The 20445-nt window shown below is 31.1% G+C and overlaps 1 protein-coding gene across 3 annotated transcripts in view; it reads left to right on the plus strand.

Moving 5' to 3' along the window:
• Positions 1–20445, plus strand: part of LOC106687590 (uncharacterized) — a 65517-nt gene that overhangs the window by 19590 nt on the left and 25482 nt on the right. For 2 of the 3 annotated variants that reach the window (XR_001344183.2, XM_014431566.2), the window contains exon 2: positions 5987–6036. Coding sequence is in view for 1 of the 3 variants with exons in the window: in XM_014431566.2 (XP_014287052.1) it covers positions 5987–6036 (50 nt within the window). In the remaining 2 variants the exon portion in view is untranslated. Of the gene's footprint in view, positions 1–5986; positions 6047–20445 lie in introns of all 3 variants that reach the window. The other variant, XR_001344182.2, reaches the window with a different exon arrangement.

Genomic DNA, 20445 nt, shown 5'->3' on the forward strand with positions numbered 1-20445 from the left:
TATCTACTTAGCTTCAAGTTGAGAGGTTATAGACACCTGTATGCTTGATAGTTTCCAAAATAAATCCACAAAATGTTAGTTTTCTGTTATTTGGAGAAAATATTTGATTTATGTAAATACATGTACATTGTATAAATGTCAGTTGCCACTCCAATCGAAGTCACGTAAATGTATCATTAAATAGTTTCTAATGATTAATCATTAGAATTCTAATTTAATCATCCTTTTTCGTAGAATTATCCTATTTTTATTTGTTTTCATCTCCTGAATGTTTTTGTGTATGCTCAATTAAACATAATTAACAATAATTCATAAATTAAATCAGAAGATTTGAACGTTTTTCTGTTCTACTCCCCCGTTTAGGTTAAGCAGTGTAGAATGAGGAAAGGCAATTCCAGGAGTTCCATTGCTTCCCTGTTCTAGGGCTAAATAAAACCCTTCTGAATAACAGTAAATACATTGTTTACCTCCACTTTCAACTAGGATGTTTGTTTATATTTTGTACAAACAAATGGATAGTTTATGCTTAGCTTAGTTATAGCACAATTAAACTTGAGCGATATGCACATAATTATATCATTTCATCAAATAATATGTAAGATTATTTTACCAATTTTAATTTAAAACAAAATTTCCGACGTTATACATGCCATCTTCAGGAACACAATAACAATTTAAAAAATATATAATACTTGACATCAATCACTTAAAAAAAATTGTATCAAATTAAATAATATTCATTTTTTAAGAAACATTATTATCATAATCTAAATCATCATATTTTTTTTGCAATACTTGAGTTAGCCAATATAAATATGATTTTTTTTATAATTGAAAATATTAAAATAATAAATTGTTAAAATTAGTAATTAGATCGCTTATGAAAAAGGAGCTATTTATGCCCTGTATTATTTCATTTTTATGTTCAATTCATATTCACCCCTTCTTAACTGACACCTAAATATAACGGACAATATTATCTTACCCACGGGTGCACTTTATATGACAATTTTACTCCACAATATTTGGACGCATTTCATGACACCAAGATACATTTAAAATATAACGTTAGGCTTATCATTTATTTATTATCAAAACAACAATTTTTATTTATATATAAAATTAATTTGAGAGCTGGGTGGCTTAGTGGTAAGGCACTGTGCTACTAACTCCAAGGACCCGGGTTCGAATCCGGCTGTGACAAATAATTATTTCTTCTGTTACTGTAGCTCGTGAGTCATGGGTTGTAGGAGTATACAGATTTTTTTTTTAAATTAATTTAAGTTGAAAGTAAATTTGTTAATTTTAAAGAGAAAAATATCTCACGTTTCGTCTTACACGCCATCTTCAGGAACATAACTTTTTTAATTGCAAATGATAGTATAACTTACGTGACTCAAACTTCCAACGTAGAAACTTAAACATTATACTACAACTTATGGACTCAAACTTCCAAGTCCGTAAGTTGAACTATAATTTGTAATTAAATCAGTTTGTTTACGCCACTCTAGGCGTTCTGGTGGAAATGTTAAAAAAATGTATAAATTAATATTTATGAAATATTTTTGCATTTAAAATTAATAATTATTATTCTTTACACGAGTCGTTTACTTCCTGAATAGCCAGCTCGAATCATATTTCAACGTCTGATCGAACGAATAAACACCGTTAAATGATTTTAAATACATCTGTTAATTATTGAACTGCTATCGAAAACTACATATTTTTATCTTTAAGGTTTTACTGTAACATTCGACTTAGAATATCATTTTCTGATAAGGTTTTTTTTTTCTTTTTTAAGTAGTTCGAAAAATTAGCCTCGAATGAATCTGCTATTAAGTATAAATGACGTAGGCAACCTAAGACCCCTTATTTAGCGTTAGTAGTTGCTACGCTGCGTAACGAAACTGGTTTACACATTGACAGTAATTGTAGTCTATGCAGAACTGAAAATCTAAAATATCTTATATTCACTTCAACGAATTTAAGTATTACCTAATAACAAAAAAGGTATATAGATTTTTTGTATTATTTTTTCCGAAAGAAATAAAAATCCTATTAAAAAAAATAAAATTATAAATATGTAAACATTAATTTATCGTTTTATAATCTAGTTGTGCCAATAGTAAATTATATTAAAAATAACAAATTATTAATTTTAAACTTATATTTATTTGACCGTGCAATATTTTTTTCCCTTTTCCAAATCACCTCCTTGCACAACCGTTGGTCCAGTAATAGTACTTCCGTAAAAAATACTGCACCCCTGACCATTCCTGGGTTGTAGCGGTACATATTTAGTTTAATTTTACAATTTTTTTTTAGAAAAATGAAATACCAGAAACGTTCAAATGAGGAAATAAATAAACTATATTATTACCGGGAAAGATATTACACCTAAGAGATATTTAATTTAATTAGCAGTATATATATTTGTTTACGTTTTTTTCCTATCTAAAGTTGTTCAGATTTAACATTAATTTTAGGAAATGTTTATATTTTTAAACTCGTACGAAAATTTAAATTATTAATACAATTCTATGATCATACACACATTTGTATTACACTAATGATAAATATGTATAATTAATAGCCAAGATTGATGAGTTTGCCAAGTATAGAAAGGAAGTAAAAAATGGGGGCAGCTTCAAAACGTTAAAAAAAAATTAATTTTTCATTCGGCTCCATATCTTTAAACTACCAACAACACTAGAAAACTTTTTTTTTTTTTTTTTTTTTTTATTTGTTGATATTTAAAACTGTATAAAAAAATACAACCAGTAAATTTGATCATAATGACATATGAAATGATACAGGATGTAGAGAAACTACACAGTAGTAGAACTCTAAAACAGTTTACAATATAAGGTCACGAGGCCATCTTCTTTTCAGGCGCCTTGGAGGATAGAAAACTTAATAGCATCATTTAAAGTGCAGTATGTTTGCTAAAACATGAGCTCTAACAGAGCAGTATAGAGTCAATAGTTCTTGAGATACAGTTTTCCAATAGTAAAAGCAACATTGCATAAGAAATGCACTGAAAAATCAGTAGTTAGTCAATTTATTTTGGGAAATATATATCTTAGGAACCATAACATGTCTTCCAGCACACATTGAAAGTAGTTAAATGCAATATGAACTAGTTTATCTTCGTAGGAGTAGTAGTTTTCATGATATTTTCTAAAATAAATTGATTTATAGTTGTTCGGACAAATTTTCATGTGCCAAATTTAAATTCATAAGCGAATATCATAAAATCTACTACCCTTACGAAGTTACATGTCATATACTACTTTATAGTATGTTAAATTTCCTTTATTTTGAGTGCTGGTAGACATATGTACGTCTTGTAGATCTGGAGATATATTGTTTCAAAAATCAAACATTTTATCTTAACAACTAGAAATTAACATTTTGTAAATATATTTTAGCAAATATCATGAAAAATACTATTCCTAAGAAAATAAACTACTTTATAGTACTTTCAATTCGCTTTAATTTGAGCGCGGACGGACATCTGTGCGTCTAATAATTCCTGGGATATAGTTTTTCATAAATCAAAAATTTTGTTCGAACAACTAGAAATCAATTTATTTTAGCAAATAATAGAAAACTACTCCTACGAAGATAAATGTTATAACTACTTTATAGTACATTAAACTATCTTTAATTTGAGTGCTAATAGACATCTGTACGTAGAATAGTTTTTGAGATATAGATTTCTCAAAATAAATTCACTAACTACTGATTTTTTAGTACATTTTTTATGGAAAGTTGCTTTTTAAAAAGCTATATCTCAGGAACTATTGAACGTAAATAGCTCTATGAGGGCTCATAATTTAGCAAATTTACTCTACTTTAAATGATGTTCTATTAGGTTTTCCAGCACTGTTGGTAGTTTTAAAGATATAGAGCCCTGATTGAAAAATTTATTTTTTATAACGTTTTGAAACAGCTGCCATTTTTTATTCGCCTTACTTGGCAGACTTATCAATTTTTACTAGTAATTATATATAGTTTTAATTTAATTAATAAAAAATTGGAGTGAAATAACTGTATTTTTTTCCCGGCTCTTGTACTATCTGGTCTATTTTTTCATACGCCGAAAATTATTAATTTAACAAACAACGATCAGCAATCAGTTATCAATTATCAAATCCTATTTTATAGTACGTTAAACTAGCTCTGATTTGAAAACTGGACATCTGTATATCTTATGGTTCGTGAAATATTTTTTTCAAAAATCAAAAATTTTGCCTGAACAACAAGAAAAAACTACTAGTCCAACGAAGATAAATGTTATAAACTACTTTATACTGTTGAACTTTAACTATTGAACATAAATAGCTCTATTAAGACTCATATTTTAGAAAATTTAGTCTATTTTAAATACAGTTCTATTAGTTTTTCTTGTGATGTTGATAGTTTTAAAGATATGGAGTTTCGAAAGAAAAAATCCCCCTTACTATACTTGGTAAACTCATAATTTTTTACTGATGTGTAGATAGTTGACCGTAGATTACTGATTTTATTTAATATCAACTGTTGTGTCTTAACGGTCTTTCATGACAGTTACGTTTCTAGCAAATCTTTTGTCTGTCCGTCGCCGACTCTAGTGTCCCTTTCTAAAAATCAATCAGTTTTAGCTTACCTTCTCCTCTAGACTGTATCTTCTATCGTTCTCATATTTCTTACATTATTCTTTTTTCAATTCTCTATATTCTACCTTTTCCCTACCTTTCCTATCTTATTTATAGTTATAGGTATATAAGTTAATACTCACACTGTAATTCACATATAAGTCACTTACGCACTACATTTCATTTTCGGTCATATTGTTCACTTTGTATATTCAATATTTGTTTTTTCAGTTGTTTAGACACTACTTACATATCTTATATTATACATATCTTCTTACCTACATAATATTATATTCCATCTTTCACTGTTTTCAATCTACTGCCACCTAATTCCATGATTATCAATCAAAAAAATGTTTTTTACTGCTCAATTATCAATTTTTTATTATTTATGATTCAATTCAATATTTTGTATAATTTCAAATTTGTTTGTATACTACTCCTTTCAATTTTATGTTTCTCTAAATGTTGTTGTTATCTCTTTTGTTCTTTAGCCCTGATGAAGATCTGAAACTCAGGTCGAAACGTCGTCATAAAATAAATATTGTTTTGTTTATTTATGTTGTTCTTTGCTGACTGCACACCCGACCAACTTCTATCATTTTTGACTATTAATTATACATAGTTTACTTTAAAATAATTAAGTATAGTATTAAGATAAATAAGTACAAATAAAATAAAAAGTAGGAAAATAGAGGTGAAATAACTGATTTTTTGCATGTCCCAGATATAATAAATAGTCAAGTAAGAGTGAAAAAGTTTTGTGTAATAAATGTAACAACTGTTAAATCTCAGAGAGCTGTAATTTAGATAGCATAATTTAAATTCTAATACATCGATAATAGTAGTTTGCTCTTTCATATATTTTGAATGACCTCTAATATCCTGTAGTTCACAGACGTAGCCTCAGACTAGAGTGGAATATATTATTACAGAGCGAATGACAGTATTGTACACGATCAATATGTTCTAATAGAATATTTTACCAGTTGTGAATTATTAATATATCAACTCATCATATTCAAGTTAATTGAATTAACGCAACAAGTGAATAATTACAGTTGCGACAAACCAATATTTTATGTTCATTATTTGTGTATATTATTTTTGCAAAGATATATAGATATTATAAATACATTAATTAATCGGTTTTTGTTAATTGTAATTAATTATTAAATAAAAAAACGAAATAATTAGCTACGTGAGCCTACATCAGTTAATCTCTAATCTTGAACGACTAAAACCTACCATTGTGTTTGAATGTATAATTACTAGGTTTATCGTTATAATAAGTTACATTTTTATTTATTATAGAAAATTTATATATATATGTTATTATTTTTCAGAAGTCCTCCCTCTACAATCATTCTTGGGATTATTCACAAACCCGGACCCTGTGAGTTAAGGTTATTATAATAATAATTATTAGGTTAAATTTATTTATAGTAATATTAAGTGAACTTATTGTGAATACATATAATGTTTTTGGGAGATCTTGAGGATCAGTCCAATTAGACAACTCTATCGTGGCGACGTTTTGCTACTTATTCCTACTATAAAAAAAAAAAATATATGTACAAAATAGAAATTCATGATACTTCAATCTCATAAACACATAAGACATAGTTAAAAAGACTAAATATTATTAGAAAAAATACAAAAGAGAAATAAGGAACTAACTACCATCTAGAACTAACAGTTACGTTTTGGAAAAACCAAAATAAGCCCACATTTACCTTCCTTCATTTCGGTTCCACTCCCAATTCAGTGTTGGGACAAACTTCGAGTTAGTTGTATCAAAGAAATGTAGATCATATTGTAATTGTAAGTAATGTTTATAATCATTAAGTTATACTCTGTATATATAGGGAGATGGTCAGGGTTGCGGTCAAAAGAGAAATAAAAATAGTTTACAATATTTCTCTTTTGACCGCAACCCTGACCATCTCCCTATATATCAATTTTTACGGTCAACTATACATACATATATAGTATACTCTGTATACTTTAGTTTTGTAATGATTAGTATATATATAATAATTTTAACATTTAACTTTTATTTAAATCATTCAGTACTAAATCATCGTTTGTTTCATAAACCTAAAAAAAAAATATATACAAAGCCATGTCCAGGAACCAAAGAAGAATCCTTCTAAATTAATTCAGACTTTGCATTAAAACAATTAAGGTATTAGAGTCTTTAAAATTTATGTTGCCGGTAATCAAATAGTAACATATATTTCAAATTTTATACAAAAATTTAAATCGGAAGACTATTAGTTATATGTAATAATGCCCAGAAAGATGGTCTAGGCCCTGTTTCATAATAAAGTACAAACTAATACTATTAAGCTTGTAGATTTCCTTCTTAATTTATTTACACTGATTTGTACTTCATTCGACACACTGAATGTATGTTTTATGACAGTATGTTGTACTTATTTATACTGACTGTATATTTTAATTCCTGTAATATCACTAATAGTCATCCTTAGTATGAAAAAAATAAGTATTAGTGTCAGTACTAAGTAGTTGTAAGTAGTAGTTGTATTATGAACTAATACTATTAGTTTTCACACACAAAATAACATCAAAGTATTTCTTTTCGTGCCTTTATCAGGGCTTAATGAGAAAAAGATAAAATTTTAAGATGTGAGAAGACTATACTGAATATTGTGTACTCATCGCACAACTTGTTATTTGTTTATTTATAATTATACTTATACAGTTATTAAAAGTAAGGTAAAGTAAAGTACTTACTTTTTTACATTTTATACCCCTGTTATTTTACACTTATGTTTTTGTTTTCCTTTTGTAACTATGTGTTTGCATCTTTTTTAGCCCTGACGAAGCCCTGCAACGTGGGGCGAAACGTTGGCTCAATAAATAGTATATTCTACTATTTGAGTTTTTTTGACCGCACCCGGACCATATTCCTTTCATGATTATAAATGATTTTATATATATAGTTGACCGTATAACTTAAAATATGAAGATTGGCCAAAGTTGCAGTCCAAAAAGAACAAATTGTTTTTAACTATTAAATGTCCGACGTTTCGCCCCACTTTGCAGAGCTTCATCAGGGCTGTTCACAGTGGTTAAACAGTTTAACCTATTAACTAACTAATGGAATATGTAGTGAAGAGTTAAATAGGGCTTAAATGACGAATTAAAAAAAATCTTTCTTTAAAGTACATTTAGTTCAATAATAAACAATTGTTAAACACAAAATATTGAAGAATTTCACAAATAACTTGAGGGAAAAAAAATGAAAAATAAGATTCGAATCAGAAAAACCCGATCTCTCCCGATTGCATGCAAATGTGTTAGAACAAGAGCCGGGTAGAAAAAAAAAGAAGTTATTTCACCTCAATTTTGATTAGTTTAATAAAATCTAATAAAACATCATTTAAAGTTGAGTAAATTTGCTAAAATATGAGCCCTAATTGAGCTATTGAAGTTCAATAGTTCTCGAGATATAGCTTTTTATAGCGTGCGAAATTTTGAATTCGCACTTTCGACAAAAACACAGGTTTTGAGGTTCTCTGAGTTAAAAAAAGTATCGCAAAAAGGTCTGTGTGTGTGCGCGTGTGAACAGTCAAGGTCAAAAATGAGAAAAAAAAAGTAGTACAAAACTGAAATTATTTTTTAGGAGAGGTGTATGCCTTGAACGTGACAGCGACTTTTTCACTAAAATCGACCGAAATTGGTCGATTTTTAACATTATTTCGATTTTTTTTCTAAAACGGCACTAAAGATTTTGTTTAAAATCGGTGAATCAATGAGAAATTGAGTTGTATTTACTATCAGATAGGTTTTATCCTCATTGAAAAAGTCTAACCGGGTTTAAATTTCGAATTTTATAAAATTCTTATAATATTAAATAATTGTATGAATAACAAAAGGAGAAAAAAGGAAAAATAGATAAATCCGATACTAAGAATTATTCCTATCTCGAGAAACTCCAAAATACATATTTTTATATCAACAGAAAAATAGAAATTTCTACATTCCGGACCATATTTCTACAATATATTTTCTTCTAAATCTGTATATGTAGTACCATTGCAATGCTATATAACATTATCATAATCATTATATTTGACTTGTAATATATTTGAGTTCGCACTGGTTCTGAGTCATCAAATATCTATCCGGTCGAGGCAGGACTTCCCCAAGGCAGTGTCTTGGGTCCTGTTCTCTACATCCTTTTCAACGCTGACATTCCTATCAACCCTGACATGTTCTTGGTAACATTTGCCGATTTTACAGCTATTCTATCCTCCCATTCTGATCCTGTAATAGCCACATCCAATCTCCAAACACATCTCACCCGGATTGAGCTATGGTGCAACCAATGACAGTTAAGAGTTAATGAATCAAAATGCATCCATGTGACTTTTACACTCCACCGCAGCTTCTATCCACCTGTTCTTTTATATCACATTCCTTTACCCAGACCCGACACAGTGTGATATTTTGGATTCATCTTCAGACAAAATACTCACCTGGAACCAACATACTAGACTTAAAAGACAAGAACTCATTTCATTTTCATTTATTTATTTTTTAAAATTATGGTGTGAATGTAATCGGTTATATTACTATTACCTATTGCCCAACGACGTTGTGCCAGATTGTATTATTTATCAATAAATAAAGTTTTGATTTAAACAATATATATATTATTATTATTATTTCTCTATTAAATGGCCAGATATGTTTTACGGAGTTTCGGAGTAACGGACAGATCGGTTAACAGCAGATCTAAAATATGAACCGATTACAATACATTCCTTATTGAGATAGTAAGGAAAGTAAAACAGTCCAATCTCTGATAACTATAATAACTGTTCTTATTATGATACTTTAAAGTCATTATATATTTCAATAATATTGAAAGAGACTGTTTTCTGTCTGGTGTCTGGTGGAGAGTTCGCTAGTTAACTCCTTCAATTTATATTACTGAGCTGAAGATTATGGTAAGGTTGTTAGAAGTCTGTCATTGGATTAAAAATAACTGAGATGTTGATTTGTTACGCGCAATAACTATAATTGGAACATCAATAACCAAAGAACTGAATGGTGGAATAAACACGAAGGCGTTAGATCTAATGGCAAACCTTGGAGCAAATGTGGTATTAAATGAAGAACAGGCATTCGCAGAATCCGTGCTACATATTATTGTACTATCTATTCTACGTTCAAAGGCTCCTAAGAGTGATATAACAATACGGATTAAGCATTTAAAATAAACTTCTTAAAAGAAGTTCTCATAATCGAAGGAGGGAAGTATCTCTCTAGCGGATGAAAAGTGAAATAATTAGGTGCTTTGCATTCTTGAGGAAAAGATGCCCAAAACTTACCTGTTATGCAGATTGACATGCTCGTGAAAAACCGGTTTCCTCATTATGAAACGGTTGATAGGAGAACCAATTCGAAAAGTTAATCGGCCTTCGGCACTGCTCTTCTCGTGCAGGGTCAATAACTGCTTGAGAATAGAACTAAGGATCGATAGTAAGTATCGAAGTAAATGAATATCTAATCAATATCTGGGTATAATGATTACTCCAAAGTTGATCTTGGGGCGTCACTTTTCAGAAAGGGTTAGTCATGCTAAATTTGAATTTAACTCCACGTGGCGTAATTTGATGGTTACCAATAACGTTTCAAGCTAATTAGGTGTTTACAGATCAGTCTTTCGGGCGGTGGTGCGTTATGCAGAACAGTTGTTCTAGAAAAAATTAAAAGGTATTTTTTAAAAATTGACTGCTCCTCCCTAGATATACGTCTAATTATATTTTAGCTCCGGAAGGAGGTATCGCCTCGATATACTCTTATACGCTGAAAACACACTTATATACATATTTAACATACTTATATACACAGTTATATTTTAAAAGTTCTAGAGATGCCGAGTTTCTCTCTACCTTGATGTGACGTTGGACTTCCACCTTACATTCTCTAATCATGCCAAGAAGAGGCTCAAGCTGGGGCCCGACTTAAATCTTGCAGGCTACACTACGCCTGAAGTTTGTTGCACCTTTAATGAGACAGCTCTACAAAACAACGCTGACCAGACTGCAGCGTTTTCAGGAATCCGTTCTTCGAAAAATCGTCAGGGGAACTACTCTTCAAAGAGCTAAGAATAGAGTCATACGTGAAGAGCTCTAATTCCCCATTGTGCATTGTGGAGTTCTTAAGTCGCAGGCACATCAATTTTTTTGATGGATTGAAGGCTTATTATATCCCTCTGTTTCGAGATATCGCCCCTCTACCGAGACCTGGGAAGTGACAGAACACTGTCCTCTTAGTCGACGTCCTCGACGAGGGAAGGCTTAGAAGCTTTAGACTCTGCAGTCTAACAAGCGGAACGGTCCCTTCACGTTCCATTAATTTCATGGCGTATCCTTTGGATATAGCTAGACTATACCACTTTAGCTAGACTGATATCAACACTTTATAATGCCACTAGTCAATCAAAGAGAAAAGAGTCAGTACAAGAATGTATAATACATTTCATGTACTATATACTCATTTATTTTAATGAGGGGTAAAAAAAAAAAATGCTGAGTCTCAGCTTAAGAGATAATAAAAATGAAATTTTATTGGTACCGACATCTGACTGCATCCCCCTCCCCGACTATTAAATCATATTGTTTAATTATTTAGTAAAAATTATCAACTTAATAAAAATTAATAAAACTTTTTATTTATTAATTAAATTAAAAAATATCCATTTTGTTTTTTAGAAATTAAAAGAAATAGCTTAAGTAGTTTTCTAAAAGCTCCTTCTTTTGTTAATTAGTATCGAGTAATTAATGTTTGTTTCAATGACTGTTGTATTACCTACTCTACATTCAATAAAACATGATTTACTAAATAAATACTTTTAATATCTAAACAAAATAGCTTCATATTCTCATTAAAACAGTCAAGGGATTTGATAAAATCACTTACATTCTTTCAGGAAATCATTCCACAGCGTTGTTATTTTGAATTGATAGCCTACCTTAGGATCTGATCGAATTTTCATTTAATTTCCCTGCGACATGAATACAAACCTAAAGCGGATAAAACAGTGGGACTCAGGTAGTTTCGAAATAAACCCGTGTCAAAAACAACCGGCTATTTTAGTATTTTTTTGTTGGTTACTGATAGAGTTCGATTATTTCTCTCCATTCCTATCTGAATAAATACAGTGTGACCTGAATCGTGGATGACCAAAGTGAGTCAGCTGCACACCTGTTGGGAGGTAATTGCCGGTGCCTCTTCGTCTGGGATTATTCATGCTTCTTCCGATCATATTGTGAGTCACTGCTTTTACTATCAGGTTATTCTTAAATAAAGCTTATCGATCTGTCAAACTATATATCATATATTGTTATAAAATGTATGAAATAGCGTCTAACTTTTCATCGAGTAACTTAATAGAATTTAAAGGGAGCGATTGGAGGAAGAAATATAATGGAGGGAGTACGCTTCCAGGCCGAGTGACGTCAGAAGGCGGGATCTTTCCTTTCGTAGGCGTGGCATCGGGTACGCTATATTTGACAGTTGAGGGTTGCTGCCTCACCCCGTATGCTGGAAATGGTTAGGTAGAACTATTAGAAAACAAAGTTACAGAAAGCGTATTTAATTTAGGTATTCCCCAGAGTAAAAGTTGGAGGATATTACCCAAACTAATTTTTATATGCTGATATGGCTGGTTAGAATAAAGAACTACTTGTAATTTACTGGTAATGATGGAGTGGACTGTACTTATAATAAATTAATATCATAGGCTTTTAAATGAAATAACCTCTATTCTCTTTAAAGTTTTCTGAAACAATTTGCTGTACAGTTTGAACAATATGGTTAGTTTGTTAGTGATAGTTTTGGTTTCATTTCATTAATTGATTTAAACATTACATTTTACTTGTTTGATATTCTTGAGGCTTGGTTCTGGTGTGAATATGAAGATGAAATAAGGGTTCCCTCTTGGTTCTTTCTCCGCATCCCCTTCCGCTGCCGCCTCTCTCGCCTGAGTGTAAGGTTTTACTCCCTCATGACTTATAAGAAGAGACCTTTTCGAAGAGTTCTGTCCTTTTCTTCTGCTGTACAGGTCAAGATGGCTACTCTATTGGTTCTAACCCCTTTGTTATGGGGACCAAGATGGCCGCCCAGGCTTCGTACCGCTTATCTTTGCCACTAGATGGCATCATGAATTTCTGTTCAGAAATGAGGGGGCGTCTTACTTAAACAAAGCGTTCTTACATTTTGTTGTTCATATTGTTTTTTTTTTAATTACTATTAATTCTCAGTCACTTTTTTGTTGAAAACATTCTCAAAATAATTTTTACTGTTTTCAGTAAAAATACAGCTAAAAAATATAGTTTTTACTTTTGTTTTTTTAATAAACAATTTTCTCTATTATATCCGAAAAAATTATTCATTTGTATCAAACTTAATATTTTTATGTTTTCGTTAAAATAAATTATTGCCTTCAAGGGGTGTGGTCTTTATCCCCAGCCCATAACGTCATTTTTGCTTAGGAGGGTAAGGCCATGGCATGCCCATATTTGAAACCCTAAACCCCATCCAATCCCAAAATAATAAAATATCCGAATTCTTTTCAGAGGTATTAGTTGATTTAGGTTCACAATAACAATTTATTACTTTACTTTAACTAAACCTAATTTAAGAATGACATTGGTTGTGTTGCACTTTGTTTTTTTATTTTGAAACAGTTTAATCGTTTAGTTTATCATGGAATTAATAAAGCTAAACAGTATTGTACTTCTTATTCAAAAATTAACTTATTTCACCCCAATTTTTTATTACTTTAATGAAAACTATGTATAGTTACTAGTCAAAATTGATGAGTCGGGAAATGGTGGCTGTTTCAAAACATTAAAGAAAACTTATTATTCATTCGGAGCTCTATATCTTTAAAGGTACCAACAACACTAGAAAACCTAATAGAATATCATTTAAAGAAGAGTAAATTTGCTAAAATATTAGCATTAATAGAGCTTTTTTCAATAGTTCTCGAGATATAGATTTTTAAAAAGCAACATTTCAGAACAATATAACGAAAAATCAGTCAACTTATTTTGGGAAAACCATAGCTCAGAATCGTTAGATGTATAGATGTCTGGCAGCACTCAAATTGAAGTTAGTTTAATTTACTACAAAGTAGTATATGCCAATTATCTTCGTAGGAGTAGTAATTTTTATAATATTTGACAAAAAAAATTGATTTCTAGTTGTTTATCAAACATTTGATATGCAAAATTCATATTTATATGCATAAAAACTACAACTATAGAAGATAAACTTTATAAAGACTTTATAGTACATTCAACTAGCTTTAATTAGAGTGTGTGATAGATATCTGTTAGTCTAATGATTCCTGAGATGTACCTTTTCATAAAAAAAGAACTTATGTTAGATATATAGTTGCATCAACATTTTGTGAATTCAATAAAACTACTACTCCTACGAGGATAAACGTCATTAAGCACATGAAACTAGCTTTAATGAGAGTGCTAGTAGACATCTGTACGTCTAATGATTCCTGAGATATAATTTTCTCAAAATAATTTGACTGTCTACTGATGTTTCAGTGCATTTTTTTTATGCAATGTTGTATCTAAAAAAACTTTATCTCGGGAACTATTGAACGTAAATAGCTCTTTCAAGGTTCAGATTTTAGCAAATTTACTCTTCTTTAAATGATGTTTTATTAGGGTTTAATTGTTATTGTTTTTTTACGTATTTCAACAGCCCCCATTCCCGCCCCCCTCCTATACTTAGCAGACTCATCAGTTTTGATTAGTAATTACACATGGTATTCATTTAACTAATCAAAAATTGGGGTGAAATAACTAACTTTTTTTGGCTTCTGGACTATTATTAGTGTAGAAGTGTGCTTGCACAATGAACCATAAATTTGTTTCATTTATTTTCTGCGGTGCAAAAACATCTTTTTATGTATATCTAAAAAGTAAACAATATAATAGAATATTGTCAATATCATTATTTTTAAAACTTCATAAAGATATGTTTCATAGAGACATACTTAAAAAAAAATTTAAGAAATTATTTATGGCTTAATGGATATTAACTGCCTACACGGTACCCAAACCTTTTTTTACTACGGCAACTTTTTCGGTCTAAAAAAAATATACAAAAATGACGCCATAATTCTATTTAGAACGGTTGAATTTGTAAGAAAATAAGGAAAACCTGTGCTAAGTAGATGGTAGAATGCACTGTATATTTGACATTTTAATTTTGATATATATATATTTTTTTTTTGGAAATATTTTGAGAAAGTGGCATTCGCTTGTGGCACCGGGGAGGGGGGGGGGTGACGCTGCACCCACTTAGGGAACCGCTGATCTATCGATAACTGTGATAAATGAGAAAATATTTATATTCCACGTTATCCAAGTTTTGCAAAGATACTTTGAGATAATTATGAGCACAAATAAGGAGTTTCAGGAATCAATAGTATAAGCAAACAATATTATAACAGGAAAGATAAGAAAGGTTTTCTCTCATTATACCCATGAGGGTGAAGGTTCGGGAAGAAATAACGAGTGAACAAAATGCTTCAAGGAAATAGGAACCATAAAAGCAACAGTAGCTCTAAAAATAGAATTACGGGAAAAGAGGAAAAGTGGTTACTGGTTTTGAAGAATGACGCAGAAGTGAGATGGAAGACTTGCTAACCTTCTAAATCTCTATTAAATCAGAAAGAAAAATTTATTTTAATCAAACATCAATTGAAAAATTTACAAAGTTAATTCAATTTTATATTCACTCCTTACTTTTTAAAACAATAAATATATTTTAATACCCTTAATACTCACATTGAAATGAATCTGAACATAACAGATAAAGAGTCTCGAATTTATCGAGAACGACTTAATGGATTTTTCTAACAAATGTACCATATTATTGGAAATAACTTTGATTACAACTTCTGTCCTCTCCACATTTGCGATTAAATGAACGGTGTAACAGATAATTAAATTAATGTGCGAAATCCTTATTAACTACAAGGTAAAGTTGCCTTCAAGGGGCGTGGCCAATTCCCCACCCCTTAGCGTCATTTTGTTTAGAAAGAGAATAGGATTATGACACCTCCTGGTGGTAACCTATACGATAAGGTCGATTATGAAAATCAATTATTTCACCCTAATTTTCGATTATTTTAATTAAAGCTATGTACTATTACCTATCAAAATTGATAAGCCTGCTATGTTTGTTAGGGAAATGAAAAATGGCGGCTGTTACAAAACGTTAAAAAAAACTTAATTTTTCATTCAGAGCTCCATATCTCTAAAATTACCTACACAAATTGAAAATCTAAAACGGCACCATTTAAGGTTGAGTATTTTTTTTTTTTCGTACCCTCCTCTGTTTTTTTTACCCCAAGGTATTTTACGGAGTATATTTAATGTCCACGATATGTGGAGAGTCGAAGGCGCCAAGTGCGCGTTAGTAATATGGTGAGCGGGGAGGGTCCGCTTTGCTGGTGGATAGAATAGATTTGCTAAAATATGAGCACTTATAGAGTTGTTTATGTTCAATATTTCCCGAGATATAGTTTTTTAAGTAGCAACTTTCTATGAAAATGTTCTGAAAGATGTTCTTAGGAATCACACGTACAGATGTCTATTAACACTCATAATAATGCTAGTTTGATGTGTAATAAAGTAGTTTATGGCGCTTAATTTCGTAGGAGAAGCGGTTTTCATCATATTTTACCAAATAAATTCACTAATTCATAAATTCCTTGCACTCATATACTTTCTCATCATCCGTTCCTTTCTCATCGATAGATTATTCCAAGTAAACCACAATGGTTCCTATTCATCCCTCTATTTTCAATCTGCTGGTGTTCCTCAAGGTAGTATTCTCGGTCATATCATCTACGCTGTCTATACAGCTGACACATAAACCTAACACTATAACACTATCCTCTTCACGTATGCCGATGACACATATGTACTCGCAGTTAATAATAACCTTTTGATTGCATCCCAAACTCTCCAATCCCATATCGCAGTCCTCGAAGAATGGTGTCGTAATTGGAGAATTAAAATATATCCCATAAAATCAACAATACCCTTCGGAAACTGGACGTCGATTTCGACTATTACAGTAGTTACTAGACAAACGGTCTAAATTTACAATTCATTACAAAAGACTGATCTACAACATGACTGTAATAAGGGAGTTGAGCTTTGGGGCTTCACTAAACCTTCGAATTCCTCTCGTATCCAATCATTGCAATCCAAAATCCTTCGTAAAATCCTCAATGCTCCTTACTTTGGCACAAATAAAATCATACATAAAGACCTTAATGTTCCATATGTAACCGATCTAGCTTGAACTCATTTCTTCCATTATAAACTCTCCAACTATCTAAACCTAGTAGTTCCTAACCTTGCTTCCTCTTCCATTCCTGACAATCCACCAAGGCGCCTGAAAAGATGGAGGCTATGAGAACTGCTAATGTAAGAACTTCATTAGAGTGCAACCAATGGGTAGATTCTCAACACGCCTGTATCACTCTATAATAACATACATCAAATTTACTAAATGTATAATTATGTACAGAATATATATACAACCTATACATCTGACAAAAGTTTTGATTAAAATGTAGTGTAACCCTCCTCCAGAAAAATGGCAGAGAAGGGGATGTACAAAACCCTATTTACGTATACTAGAAACTTTTTTTTAAACCTAAGAAAACTATATCCATAGCTTTATGGCACGTTTGCAAAATTACATACTTTTATCAAAGCACTAAATTTTTCATCAAAGAATTCGGTGATTGAACCTTTCACGGTTGTGTAATACATAACAGCCCTTTCTGGGTTCCTTTGGGTAACGGTATGAACATGTTAACAAATAAAAGTGTTGTTCCTCAACAGTAGCCGGCTAATTATTATCTACATAGAGTATTCATGACTTCTAAACAAAATATTAAACTAAACTCCTTATTTATTTAAAGTATTCAATATATGTATAGAGGATATTTGTGATCTATAAATACAGTTCACGTTTAATATTATGGACAACTCCCATGACAAAAACTATCTTGAATGGAAAAAAACAATGACGTCATATTACGTCAGCAGTGAAGCCCATCTGTTTCCTGTACCACTGGGAAAATGATTCAATTCTTTTTTTCTCTTGATTGTTTCAAACTGTTTTTATTTTATTTTTTTATGCACAGACAATACTCATGGATAATTTTTATTCTTTTCACTAATAAATGCATTATAATGAAAAACAACAAACTTTACTGATATCATGATGTAATCTCAACTAGTGGCCATGATGCAACAATTCACACACATCTGAATAGATAATATTCACTGGGTGGAGAACATTTTTACAAACGATTTATTTTCCAAATTGTGCAACATAAAAAAAATGTTTGTAAAATTTAATTCTTCTTTAAAAATGTCCATGATGAAGAGTAGATAGTTAACCATGGATAATATATATGAGAAGTTGATGTTGGGGTATGGTAAGTGAAGAACAAAAATAAATAGAAACTTATTTATTATTGCCAAAGTTTCGGCCAGATTTCAAGTCTTTGTCAGGGCTAAGAACAAGATAACTATGATTAGTGGTTACCTCGTATTCATTATAATTATTTATTATTTTGTTCTTAGACCTGATGAAGGCCCGAAATTCTGGTCGAAACGTTATCACTAATAAATAAGTTTTTGCTTATTTGTGTTCTTCAATCATCTCCTTATATTTAAAATTTCCATATCATTTTAACCAAGATTCTTTTATTCACTACAGTCTAATGGCCTATCCTAATTTTTTTTTTTTAGAGAGAGGTTTCACACATGTAGTCTTACTCATATGTGAATTCATTCATATATGTATAAATATCTACATACAAAAGTCCAAGGAATAAGAAGTGTGAACATACTGAAAATAAACTAAAAATATAAAATTAATATATTTATATTAATTTTTTTTTCTTTCCTACAGCTCAAATGTTTCTTGTGCAGTTTTTCAACAGATCTATGCGTTACAGATCTTTCTGAACCCATAAATAAATTCAGCATTCTGTATCTTTATAGCCCGATTATCAAATTAACGTAGATGGGCCCCCAGAGATGGGCAAAATTTAGCTGTAGTAGAAACTAATAGCTAAAATTGCCATGCCTACGACCCTTTTCATGAATGAACCATTGATTAATCTTGTATCCATGACAATTTTAGCTATAGCTAATTTTTGCCCAACTCTGTCTTCCCCTTAACACACATTCGTTCGCTAATTTTTTGCATCGTCATTCACAAGTGATTTTGTTAGTATTTGTAGAAATAATATGTTGCATATAAAAACAATGTAACTTGTCAAAAATTATATATATATTTTTTTAATCATGGAAAATGATGAAAAACAAATCGGTCATTATATATAACTTTTCTTTTTTGCTTTCTGAAGTTAAAAAAAAATTAATAATAAACAGAAAACTAATAATGATTCAACAGAAATATCCGAACACAAGCGCTTTTTTAAATAAAATCCATTTTAAAATGTTTTTGTTTACGTTCGCACCGTTATGCGACGCAACTGAAGCTGAAAATCATTTCTTATTACAGTACAAACAAATCCCATCAAATCACCTTTACCCTTCGTCGTAAACCTACTGACTGCCCAACAGTCTCCTTTAATAATGTTGATCTTACCCCTGTCGAACAGATCCGGTACCTTGGACCACATCTGAAAAAACGACTAACCTGGAATCCTCACACAAGACTTAAAAGGCAGGAAACTGAACAAATGGTCTAAACTTCCAATTCATTACAAAATCTGGACATACGGAGTTGAGCTTTGGGGCTTCACTAAACCTTCGAATTTCTCTCGTATCCAATCATTGCAATTCAAAATCCTTAGTACTCCTTATTTTGTTACAAATAAAATTCATAAAGACCTTAACGTTCCACATCTAACCGATCTAGCCCGAACCAGATATCACTCCTTACATTATAAAATCCCTAGCCACCCAAACCCACTAGTTTCAAACCTTCCATTCCTGACAATCCTCCGAGGCGCCTGAAAAGAAGATGGCCACGAGACCTGCTAATGAAAAACGTCATTAGAGTGCTGCCAATGGGTAGTTTCTCTACACGCCTGTAACACTCCAATTTAACTGAGATCAGATTTACTAAATGTATTATAATGTACAGTTGTAAATAGCAATAAATGAATATTAAAAAAAAAAATTGATTCAGTTCTAAAATTGTGTTAAGATTGTCCGAAATTTGGGACTTATAAAGAAATATAAGTTATTTTGAGAAACAAATGTTTTATTACATAGTTTTCTAAAGAAAAGGTAAAAAAAAAAAATTTTTTTTACAACCGTTCGAAATACTGGTGTGTTTGGAGTACCGAATTTCGGAATGCCGTTATTATACTGCAGATGAATATTTAACAATTCGGTAACTTATTATAACCCAAAGTTGTTTAGAAAATATCTCAAAGGTGCCCCCCTCATAGTTAAAGACAGCCCCCTGTCACGCAGGAAGAGATAGAGGACATCGCCTCGGACCTAAAACGTGGCAAGGCACCAGGATTGGATGGAATTCCTAATGTAGCTCTGAAGGTGGCTCTAAGGAAACGACCGGATCTTTTCATCGATCTCTTCAATTCGTGCATTCGTGAAGGCTCAATTCCGAAACCTTGGAAAAGACAGCGTCTCGTACTCATTCCAAAGAGTAAGGGAAGACTGGAGGACCCGTCAACCTATCGTCCAATTTGCTTATTGGATAC

Source organism: Halyomorpha halys, unplaced genomic scaffold (genome assembly GCF_000696795.3).
Source record: "Halyomorpha halys isolate HHAL.00 unplaced genomic scaffold, Hhal_1.1 Scaffold987.1, whole genome shotgun sequence".
Taxonomy (NCBI): domain Eukaryota; kingdom Metazoa; phylum Arthropoda; class Insecta; order Hemiptera; family Pentatomidae; genus Halyomorpha; species Halyomorpha halys.